Raw genomic sequence first — 13,159 nt, 5'->3', positions numbered from 1 at the left:
AGTGGTTGTCCGGGATTAGACAAAAATGAATCCTTTTTTCCCAGAAACAGCGCCACACCTAGGTTGTGTCTGGTACTGCAGCTCAGCTCCACTGAAGTGAATAGGGCTCAGCTGCAACGCTTACACATCCCGGTGACCAGGCACAGACATTATCTATAAAATGGCAGTCAGGTTTCTCCAACTCATAAGTATATGAATTACTGAAGCTCAGAACTACAGGAGCATCATGGCAGGGAAACTAACTTACCGTTTTAACATCATTTGTGCCAATGATGCCCCCGATCTCGCCCAGGTCTTTCAGCAGCAGATTTAGGATCTCGTTTGCCCTCTTCTTCTGGTGGCTGCTGAGCTCTTGGAGCTGACTAAGTTCACGCTGTGTTGCAATCAGACTGGTCTGTGAACAAAGAAGGTCAAAACTAGATCTGGGATTTAAGATTTGTTTGCAAAAATAAATTTTAAAAAAGTGTTTAAGATCTCTGCTTGCTGTCAGTGAACAGAGACCATCCTGGTTAACCACTTTAAGACCAGAGATTTTTCTTTTAGTTTTTTTACCCTCGCCTTCCAAGAGCCATAACTTTTTATTTATTTCCATTGACAGCCATACAAGGGCTTGTTTTTTTTGTGAAACTAAATGGTACCATTTAATGTATTGTATGACATACAGAAAAACATTTTAAAGATTTGTAACTCCTTAAGGATACGGCCATTATTTTTCCCCCGTTTTCGGTTTTTCTTTGCCCTTTAAAAAAAAAATGTAAAAAAAATTATATATATGAAAAAAAATTCTAACTCCCATTTATCCATCAACGCAGCTGTATGAGGGCTTGTTGTTTTTTGCGGGACGAGTTGTGTTTTTCAGTGCTACTTTTTAATGTACCGTATAATGTACTGAAAATCTTTTTTAAAAATTCAAAGTGGAGTAAAATTAAGAAAAAAAAAAACCCACAAAATTCTGCCATCTTTCGGTGCGACTTGTCTCTACGGCGTACAAACCAATAAAAATGACTTGCTAACTTCAGTACGATTTCTACGATACCAAACTTATATTGTTTCGGTTTTTTTGCTGTACTACTTTTATTTTTTTTTCAAAGAGATGTTTTTTTTTTTGTTTTTTTTTCGGCTGCCATTTTATGAGCGCAATAACTTTATTTGTCCGTGGACATAGTTGTTCGAGGGCTCATTTTTTTCGGAATGTCTTGTAGTTTGCGATGGTACCATTTTGGAATACATATGACTTTTTCATCGCTTTTTACTGCATTTTATCTTGGAGACAGTGTGACCAATAAAAAAGCGCATATCTGGCGGGTTTTTTTTTGCTGGCGATGTTCATCACACGGAGTAAATAATGTGTTTCTTTGATAGATTGAATGTTTACGGGCGCAGCAATAATAAATACCTATTTTTGTTTTATTATTTTGATTCTTTTATTATAAATATGGCAAAAGGGTTTTTTTTTTTTTTTTACTTTTATGACTTTTTTTTTAAATAATTAGTAAAAAAAACACTTTATAGATGTCATTTTAACATTTTTCTTTCTTAGTCCCCAGAGGGGAGCACAACTCGCGATGCTTTGACCGCTCCTGCAGTACGATGCAAGGACATGAGGATTAGAACAGATTTCCAGTTGCAGACATTTCTGCAACAAGTCTGCACATGTGAACGTTCTCTTCTACACACCCAGGAGCAGCAGATCTGGACACCAAGAAGATACAGAAAACACAACAAAGTTCAGACAAAACCAGTATCAAGCCCTAAACGGATGAGACTTCTACCGTTTTCTGCGCCAGTTCGTCCGTCAGCTGCTCGTTGGCTTTAGTCTTGTCCTCCACCTCCTGAGACTTCTGGTCGTAGTTCACAGCCAGCTCCTCCAGGGCCTGCAGGACTTCCTTCACCTCATCCTTGGCAGCGTCATTCTCAATCTGAAGCCGCGTCAGCTCCTCCTGGATCTTCTCATAATCTCTGCGGGTCGACGCCAGCAGCTGTCACAGCAAAGAGCAGAATATGAACATATGAAAGAGACAAGAACATCTATACGTTTATCTCAGCAAGGCCCTAGGCTTAACCCTTTCAGGGCCAGAGAGTGTTCTGTTAGCATTTTAGTTTTTCCCTCCCCACTTTTAAAAAAACTTTTAAAAACTTTATCCAATCAATATGTGAACTTGTTTTTTTTTTTACAATGGAGCTCTTTAACCCCTTGAGTGGCACGCCCGGAAATTTTCCGGGACGAGCTCCACTGCTCATAGTGACATAGCCCAGAAGATTTCCGGGCTATGTATCACTATGGGAGCTGCAGAGCACAATGCCACAAGCTGTACATTGTGCTCTGCCTGCACAGACCCATACAGAGCAGTGCAAGGGCTTTGAAAAACCAGCAGAAGATATTGCAGATATGTCGGCAATCTCCTGCACTGGTTTGTTTACAGGTTGCCATAGAGACCATCGGCTTGTCAGAAGCAAGCCGATGGTCTCTGTAGCAGGGAGAGCTGGTTGTTAGCTGTCAGAGGACAGCTAGGTACTAGCTCTTACAGCAGAGATCAGAGAAAACCTCCGATCTCTGCTGTGTTAACCCTTTACATGCTGCAGTCTATGTGACTGCAGCATGTAAAGGGCTGTCACTGCAGCATGTAAAGGGCTGTCACCATCGGACCCCCGGAATGTGATCAGGGGTCCTGATGGGTCCCTGTGGAAGTCCCCTAAAGGGACAAAAAAAAAAAGTAAAAAAATTATAAAAAAAAAACAAAAAAAAAAACACTTGTCTCCCTTTACTTTGTAAAAAATCAAAAATAAAATCACACATGTGGTATCCATGCGTCGTAATGACCCAGAGAAGGAAGTTAATACATTATTTAACCCCTTAATGACATGGCCCCTTTTTTACTTTTTTCCCCATTTCTTTTTTTCCTCCCCCCTGTTTAAAAAATCACAACTTGTCCCGCAAAAAACAAGCCCTTATATGGCCATGTCAATGGAAAAATGAAAAAGTTATGGCTCTTGAGACGCAACTGCAAAATTAGTTGAAATTCAATGATTAGACCATTTTAAAAAACCTGCCCTGGTGGGCACGACAGGGTGGTAGGAAACCCGCAACTCAAGGGGTTAATGTACCATATAATGTACTGAAAGTCATTTAAAGATTTCCAAGTGGGGTGAAATAGAAAAAATGCAATTGCACCATTTTGGAATTTTTTTTCTTCAGTCCAGTTAGGTGAAATGCAAAGTGATAAAAAATAAAGTAAACTCTCCATTAAATCTCACCAGTCTAAGGGCTCGTTTGAGCATATTTGCGTGTAATACGCAGTGAATGGATCCCCATAGAGTTCGATGGAATCAGTCCTCAGAATGAGCGTATTTTTTCATTTGATGTGCGACCGATCACATGAAAAAATACACGACATGAGCCATCTTGTGCGCATTTGTGAAATCAATGGGCTTGTGTACATGCGCACGACAAATGTAAAAATTCTGCGTAAGCGCTGCACATATACACACAAAAATCAACATATTTTTTGTGTGGGCAAACACACGGTGCATTTGCGCACGCAAATAAACGCAGGAGCAGGCCAGAGCAATTTTCTGTCACACAAACACATGGTGTATTTGCTTGGTTGAAGTGTGCTTGCACCTATGTGAGCCCGGCCTCACTGAGGAAGAAGGGTAGAGCTGCCCTAAAAAGATTAAAATAGACAAATCACCGGGTCGCGGTGCCATACACCCCCTGGGTCTAAGGGAATTAAGCAATGTAATAGACAGTTGTTTCTTGTATTCAAGGACTCTATAGTATGGGGTCTGTTCCATTGGATTGGCTCGTAACACATGCGATGCCAATATTTAAAAAGAGGTCAAGAAGTGAACCTGGAAACTACAGGCCAGTAAGTCTGACTTCTATTGTGTATAAAATGTATGAATGGTTTCTAAAGGTCCATTTAGATGGGACGTATGTCGGGCAAACGTTGCCCAACACTTATTCCCGCATACACTGTTGCATGGGAGCTAGTATCGCTGGCTCACTCACAGAGGGCCAGCAGGGGGTGGGAAAGCTGCAGGAGATTTCTCTCCTCGCGCTCCCCCGCCCCTCTCCATTGACTTAACATAGTGGCCGATCAATACTGAACGTCTGCTATTTATACTGAATGATCAGCTCATCGTCCATTGTTTATGTTGCATATGGCGCTGGACAATGAGCTGAACAATTATCGTTCAGTGCAAATAGCAGCCGTTTAGTAATGAACGGTTAAGTCAATGGAGAGGGACGGAGGAGCGCGAGGACAGAAATCTCCTCCAGCTGCCCTGCTGTGAGCTAGTTATCCTACCTCCCGTGCAGCAGCATCGCAGCGAGTATGTGCGGGGACGAGTGTCGGGTATCGTTTGCCCGACATTCGTCCTGTCTGGATGGGCCTTAAGAGATGCTATCCTGGAGGACCTCAAGGAAAATGGTTGCATAACCCTGTATCAGCGGGTTTATGAGGGGGTCGCTCCTGTCAAGCCAACCTGATCAGCTTTTACGAGGAGGTAAGTTTTAGACTGGACCCGGGAGTCACTGGATCTTGTGTATCTTGATTTTCTCAAAGCGTTTGATACTGTGCCACATAAAAGGATGGTACATAAAATGAGAATGCTTGGTCGGGGTGAGTGTGTGTAATTGGGTAAGTAACTGGTCAGTGGTGCCCCAGATGGTCCCATACATGTTCTATTGGCGATAAATCTGGTGACCGGGCAGCCACAGAAGTGTGACAATGTTGTGGGGGCTTCCTGTGACCCCCTTGTGTGTGCGGCCCAGCATTATCCTGCTGGAAGCCGCCATGAGAGGAACACATGTGGCTGCAGGATGTCCTGAACATATCGCTGAGCTGTCATTGTCCCTTGTACCACTACTAGGGGGGGACAGACTGTCGTATGCGACGTCCCTAGACCATCGCACCAGCAGGGCGTCCTGAGCCCGGTCACCTTGTGTGCCCTCACACATCCACTGGTCCCAACCCCTCCTAACAGTCTGCTCGGACAATCCTCTCTACTGGTGGTCTGTCGGGGGGTCCTGAGCCCGGTCACCTTGTGTGCCCCCATCCACTGGTCCCAACCCCTCCTAACAGTCTGCTCGGACGATCCTCTCTATTGGTGGTCTGCCGGGGGTCCTGAGCCCGGTCACCTTGTGTGCCCTCACACATCCACTGGTCCCAACACCCCCTAACAGTCTGGTCAGACGCTCCTCTCTACTGGTGGTCTGTAGGGGGGTCCTGAGCCCGGTCACCTTGTGTGCCCCTATTCACTGGTCCCAACACCTCCTAACAGTCTGGCCAGTCTGTTATTTGTCTCCTAAATTTTTCAGTTTAGGAGTCCTGATAGGAGTTCCATATGTCTCAATAGTGCATATAGACGGAAATTATCTTCCTAAAGTTGGAAGTTAAGAACAGATATTTGCACTGAGAATACAGGATTTCACACAGTCAACCAGCTCATTTCAGCCACATTATACAGTACAAAACAACATAAAAGAGATCGCAGACTAAATTAAAAAAAAAATCAATTAAAAAAAAAAAAAAAAAAAAAAATCACACTTTTTGGGAGGGGTGACTATGGTGCAACCTTCAGACAAAGAGGACTGCCATGTGTATTTTTGCCATAAGAAATATTAGTTTATTAATAAGAACTAGCTTGTGAACACGTTTATGAACCTCTTCCTCAGTACTTGCTGGGGATACACGTTCTTTCAGCGCTGAAAGAATATTTTCTAATATAAACCACCAGGGATATGTAGCCCGAGCAAGTACTGAAGAAGAGGCTCCAATACCTCGAAACGTGTTCACAAGTTCTTATAAATAAAGTAATATTTCTTATGGCAAAAATACATATGGCAGTCCTCTTTGTCTGAAGGTTGCACCACCGTCACCCCTCCCAAAAAGTTTCATTTTAAAGGTTATTTTGTCTGTGATTCCATACATTCACCTTATGTGTAGACCGTTTCGTAGGGGGGCTGCACCTCCCTAAAAAAATAAAACAAGTCGCCTCCATTCTATCCCAGGTACCAAGTTCCTCACTTCAGCCTTTTGCACACCGCGGTTGCTCCACTTCATCCCGTTTTTCTATAGAACATAAAAGCGATGACCCTCGGACATCAGACACAGAAGGGAAGCTTACCTCATCTTGATCCAGCATTTGCTGCTTCAGCTTTTCAGCAAGCTGACTCTGTTGGTTGATTTCATCATCCTATGAATAAATGACAGGTAAATATTAACACCCAGACACGCATACAGCCTGACGGACCACCAACCAGACACGCATACAGCCTGACGGACCACCAGCCATCACCAACACCCAGACACGCATACAGCCTGACGGACCACCAGCCATCACCAACACCCAGACACGCATACAGCCTGACGGACCACCAGCCATCACCAACACCCAGACACGCATACAGCCTGACGGACCACCAGCCATCACCAACACCCAGACACGTATACAGCCTGACAGACCACCAGCCATCACCAACACCCAGACACGCATAGAGCCTGACGGACCACCAGCCATCACCAACACCCAGACACGTATACAGCCTGACAGACCACCAGCCATCACCAACACCCAGACACGCATACAGCCTGACGGGCCACCAGCCATCACCAACACCCATACACGCATACAGCCTGACGGGCCACCAGCCATCACCAACACCCATACACGCATACAGCCTGACGGGCCACCAGCCATCACCAACACCTAGACACGCATACAGCCTGACGGACCACCAGCCATCACCAACACCTAGACACGCATACAGCCTGACGGGCCACCAGCCATCACCAACACCTAGACACGCATACAGCCTGACAGACCACCAGCCATCACCAACACCCAGACACACATACAGCCTGACGGGCCACCAGCCATCACCAAAACCTAGACACGCATACAGCCTGACAGACCACCAGCCATCACCAACACCCAGACATGCATACAGCCTGACGGACCACCAGCCATCAGTAACACCCAGACACGCATACAGCCTGATGGACCACCAGCCATCAGTAACACCCAGACACGCATACAGCCTGACGGACCACCAGCCATCACCAACACCCAGACACGCATACAGCCTGACGGGCCACCAGCCATCACCAACACCCATACACGCATAGAGCCTGACGGACCACCAGCCATCACCAACACCCAGACACGTATACAGCCTGACGGACCACCAGCCATCACCAACACCCAGACACGTATACAGCCTGATGGACCACCAGCCATCACCAACACCCAGACACGCATACAGCCTGACGGGCCACGAGCCATCACCAACACCCATACACGCATACAGCCTGACGGACCACAAGCCATCACCAACACCCATACACGCATACAGCCTGACGGGCCACCAGCCATCACCAACACCCATACACGCATACAGCCTGACGGGCCACCAGCCATCACCAACACCCATACACGCATACAGCCTGACGGGCCACCAGCCATCACCAACACCTAGACACGCATACAGCCTGACGGACCACCAGCCATCACCAACACCTAGACACGCATACAGCCTGACGGGCCACCAGCCATCACCAACACCTAGACACGCATACAGCCTGACAGACCACCAGCCATCACCAACACCCAGACACACATACAGCCTGACGGGCCACCAGCCATCACCAAAACCTAGACACGCATACAGCCTGACAGACCACCAGCCATCACCAACACCCAGACATGCATACAGCCTGACGGACCACCAGCCATCAGTAACACCCAGACACGCATACAGCCTGATGGACCACCAGCCATCAGTAACACCCAGACACGCATACAGCCTGACGGACCACCAGCCATCACCAACACCCAGACACGCATACAGCCTGACGGGCCACCAGCCATCACCAACACCCATACACGCATAGAGCCTGACGGACCACCAGCCATCACCAACACCCAGACACGTATACAGCCTGACGGACCACCAGCCATCACCAACACCCAGACACGTATACAGCCTGATGGACCACCAGCCATCACCAACACCCAGACACGCATACAGCCTGACGGGCCACGAGCCATCACCAACACCCATACACGCATACAGCCTGACGGACCACAAGCCATCACCAACACCCATACACGCATACAGCCTGACGGGCCACCAGCCATCACCAACACCCATACACGCATACAGCCTGACGGGCCACCAGCCATCACCAACACCCATACACGCATACAGCCTGACGGGCCACCAGCCATCACCAACACCCATACACGCATACAGCCTGACGGGCCACCAGCCATCACCAACACCTAGACACGCATACAGCCTGACGGACCACCAGCCATCACCAACACCCAGACACGCATACAGCCTGACGGGCCACCAGCCATCACCAAAACCTAGACACGCATACAGCCTGACAGACCACCAGCCATCACCAACACCCAGACACACATACAGCCTGACGGACCACCAGCCATCACCAACACCCAGACACGCATACAGCCTGACGGACCACCAGCCATCACCAACACCCATACACGCATACAGCCTGACGGGCCACCAGCCATCACCAACACCCAGACATGCATGCAGCCTGACAGACCACCAGCCATCACCAAAACCTAGACACGCATACAGCCTGACAGACCACCAGCCATCACCAACACCCAGACACGCATACAGCCTGACGGACCACCAGCCATCACCAACACCCAGACATGCATGCAGCCTGACAGACCACCAGCCATCACCAACACCCAGACATGCATACAGCCTGACAGACCACCAGCCATCACCAACACCCAGACATGCATACAGCCTGACGGACCACCAGCCATCAGTAACACCCAGACACGCATACAGCCTGATGGACCACCAGCCATCAGTAACACCCAGACACGCATACAGCCTGACGGACCACCAGCCATCACCAACACCCAGACACGCATACAGCCTGACGGGACACCAGCCATCCCCAACACCCAGACACGCATACAGCCTGACGGGCCACCAGCCATCACCAACACCTAGACACGCATACAGCCTGACGGACCACCAGCCATCACCAACACCCAGACACACATACAGCCTGACGGACCACCAGCCATCACCAACACCCAGACACACATACAGCCTGACGGACCACCAGCCATCACCAACACCCAGACATGCATACAGCCTGACAGACCACCAGCCATCACCAACACCCAGACATGCATACAGCCTGATGGACCACCAGCCATCACCAACACCCAGACACGCATACAGCCTGACGGACCACCAGCCATCACCAACACCCATACACGCATACAGCCTGACGGGCCACCAGCCATCACCAACACCCATAAACGCATACAGCCTGACGGGCCACCAGCCATCACCAACACCCATACACGCATACAGCCTGACGGGCCACCAGCCATCACCAACACCTAGACACGCATACAGCCTGACGGACCACCAGCCATCACCAACACCCAGACACGCATACAGCCTGACGGGCCACCAGCCATCACCAAAACCTAGACACGCATACAGCCTGACAGACCACCAGCCATCACCAACACCCAGACACACATACAGCCTGACGGACCACCAGCCATCACCAACACCCAGACATGCATACAGCCTGACAGACCACCAGCCATCACCAACACCCAGACATGCATACAGCCTGACGGACCACCAGCCATCACCAACACCCATACACGCATACAGCCTGACGGGCCACCAGCCATCACCAACACCCATACACGCATACAGCCTGACGGGCCACCAGCCATCACCAACACCCATACACGCATACAGCCTGACGGGCCACCAGCCATCACCAACACCCATACACGCATACAGCCTGACGGGCCACCAGCCATCACCAACACCCATACACGCATACAGCCTGACGGGCCACCAGCCATCACCAACACCCATACACGCATACAGCCTGACGGGCCACCAGCCATCACCAACACCCAGACACGCATACAGCCTGACGGACCACCAGCCATCACCAACACCCAGACACGCATACAGCCTGACGGGCCACCAGCCATCACCAAAACCTAGACACGCATACAGCCTGACGGACCACCAGCCATCACCAACACCCAGACACGCATACAGCCTGACGGGACACCAGCCATCCCCAACACCCAGACACGCATACAGCCTGACGGGCCACCAGCCATCACCAACACCTAGACACGCATACAGCCTGACGGACCACCAGCCATCACCAACACCCAGACACACATACAGCCTGACGGACCACCAGCCATCACCAACACCCAGACACACATACAGCCTGACGGACCACCAGCCATCACCAACACCCAGACATGCATACAGCCTGACAGACCACCAGCCATCACCAACACCCAGACATGCATACAGCCTGATGGACCACCAGCCATCACCAACACCCAGACACGCATACAGCCTGACGGACCACCAGCCATCACCAACACCCATACACGCATACAGCCTGACGGGCCACCAGCCATCACCAACACCCATACACGCATACAGCCTGACGGGCCACCAGCCATCACCAACACCCATACACGCATACAGCCTGACGGGCCACCAGCCATCACCAACACCTAGACACGCATACAGCCTGACGGACCACCAGCCATCACCAACACCCAGACACGCATACAGCCTGACGGGCCACCAGCCATCACCAAAACCTAGACACGCATACAGCCTGACAGACCACCAGCCATCACCAACACCCAGACACACATACAGCCTGACGGACCACCAGCCATCACCAACACCCAGACATGCATACAGCCTGACAGACCACCAGCCATCACCAACACCCAGACATGCATACAGCCTGACGGACCACCAGCCATCACCAACACCCATACACGCATACAGCCTGACGGGCCACCAGCCATCACCAACACCCATACACGCATACAGCCTGACGGGCCACCAGCCATCACCAACACCCATACACGCATACAGCCTGACGGGCCACCAGCCATCACCAACACCCATACACGCATACAGCCTGACGGGCCACCAGCCATCACCAACACCCATACACGCATACAGCCTGACGGGCCACCAGCCATCACCAACACCCATACACGCATACAGCCTGACGGGCCACCAGCCATCACCAACACCTAGACACGCATACAGCCTGACGGACCACCAGCCATCACCAACACCCAGACACGCATACAGCCTGACGGGCCACCAGCCATCACCAAAACCTAGACACGCATACAGCCTGACAGACCACCAGCCATCACCAACACCCAGACATGCATACAGCCTGACAGACCACCAGCCATCACCAACACCCAGACATGCATACAGCCTGACGGACCACCAGCCATCAGTAACACCCAGACACGCATACAGCCTGATGGACCACCAGCCATCAGTAACACCCAGACACGCATACAGCCTGACGGACCACCAGCCATCACTAACACCCAGACACGCATACAGCCTGACGGGACACCAGCCATCCCCAACACCCAGACACGCATACAGCCTGACGGGCCACCAGCCATCACCAACACCTAGACACGCATACAGCCTGACGGACCACCAGCCATCACCAACACCCAGACACACATACAGCCTGACGGACCACCAGCCATCACCAACACCCAGACACACATACAGCCTGACGGACCACCAGCCATCACCAACACCCAGACACACATACAGCCTGACGGACCACCAGCCAGCACCAACACCCAGACACACATACAGCATGCCGGACCACCAGCCATCACAGCTGGCTAACACATGCTGTTACGTGGACTGTTCTGGTATCTGAATGCCAAAACCATTTAAAGGGAATCAGTCATGTTCCACATGGTGTGCGATCTGCAGGCATGATGTTACAGAGCCGAAGGAGCCGAGCAGATTGATATATAGTTTTATGGGGAAAAATTGAGTAGAGATTGTATTTTTATTGTTTGGCACCTTCTATGCTTAACAGTCAAGTGGGCGGTCCCATCAGTGATTGGCAACTATCTCTCTATGAGCAGTCATATGGGGAAGGCTGCCCAAACGGATTAGGACCGGCCACAGGATTCCTCAGCATACAAAGAGCAGGGATAGAACTTGTCATTTTATACTGAACAGACAATACCCCCGTGTGAATGCGCCCTTTAAGAAGGACTTCTAGGTCTTCCTGCTGGATCCACTTCTAGCTTTAGTTCAAAAACCGGTTTCCAGCCCAAGGCCAGCTGCCCACGAGCATTTATGCACCCATAACATAGATGAGTGTCCCGGACCAAGTATGGGTCTACTGACCCATCGGAGCCATCAATGATGCAAGTCTGCAGTCAGGCCAGGCCCCCCGACCACAATGCACTTGTGTGCAACTGGTCTAAAACCTCTGATGCCAATAACCCTAATTGTTGTGTAATTCACGGGAAACTTGAAATGCCTTCAGCTGGGATCTGCGCGAGACGCCATAGGCTGCGGCTCCGATGGAGGATCAATCTGACAGAAAGAGACGCAGACGGACGTACAGGAGGACCGCAGAGACTTCTACAGATGAAGTATTATGGCCTGAACACCCAGATAAGATATTCTGCATGAATGCAAGAAGATAGAACGCCTTTAGAATAACCCGGCGGTGCGGTTATAGCCTTCACTTAACGAAGAAAGAACTGCCATTTAATTAACAGTTTTAGCAATTAGTATCACAAGTGATACAGAGAAGATGTCGCCTGTGTATTCACCAAGGGGATATGCAAATGGCAACAATTAACGTGCAGTAAAAACACACAATTATGAAGCAGCGGACCATCATTACTACTAATTACGGCTCTGAAAGAAAAGCGCAGAAGAATAAATGCAGCCAAGATAAAGTGTCACTTCTGCAGCAGTGATACTGGTACCACGGAGGCGGCGCGTGGCATCATACAGCATATGGATGGCAGGGATTACTTTAAGGTCTAGGACAGGAATCTGCAGCAGCATTGTGAACCTCATCGAAAATAAGTGTTCAAATCTCCTGCAGCACTCCCACAGGTGAAATGCAGCATTACACAATGCCCATTGTAATCAATAGTTTGTCCATATAATTCACAGATATGCTACATTGTCCAAAGTAAGAAACACTTTGTAGCCACTCTTCCCCCTCCTTTTAACTCACTCACAACGTGGTTTAAAAAGCAGCTTATTTTAAGA

The 13,159-nt window shown here is 49.8% G+C and overlaps 1 protein-coding gene across 1 annotated transcript in view; it reads right to left on the bottom strand.

Moving 5' to 3' along the window:
• KIF5C (kinesin family member 5C) overlaps nt 1–13,159 on the bottom strand; it is a 94,031-nt gene that overhangs the window by 22,892 nt on the left and 57,980 nt on the right. The window contains exons 13-15 of the mRNA XM_066575191.1: nt 6,133–6,201; nt 1,773–1,979; nt 248–394 (exon numbers count right to left, since the gene is read on the bottom strand). Coding sequence (XP_066431288.1) covers nt 248–394; nt 1,773–1,979; nt 6,133–6,201 — 423 coding nt within the window. The remainder of the gene's footprint in view (nt 1–247; nt 395–1,772; nt 1,980–6,132; nt 6,202–13,159) is intronic.

This window comes from Eleutherodactylus coqui, chromosome 8 (assembly GCF_035609145.1).
Source record: "Eleutherodactylus coqui strain aEleCoq1 chromosome 8, aEleCoq1.hap1, whole genome shotgun sequence".
Classification (NCBI taxonomy): Eukaryota; Metazoa; Chordata; class Amphibia; order Anura; family Eleutherodactylidae; genus Eleutherodactylus; species Eleutherodactylus coqui.
The sequence above is the reverse complement of the archived record's forward strand: the minus strand, read 5'-3'. Positions and strand labels throughout refer to the sequence as shown.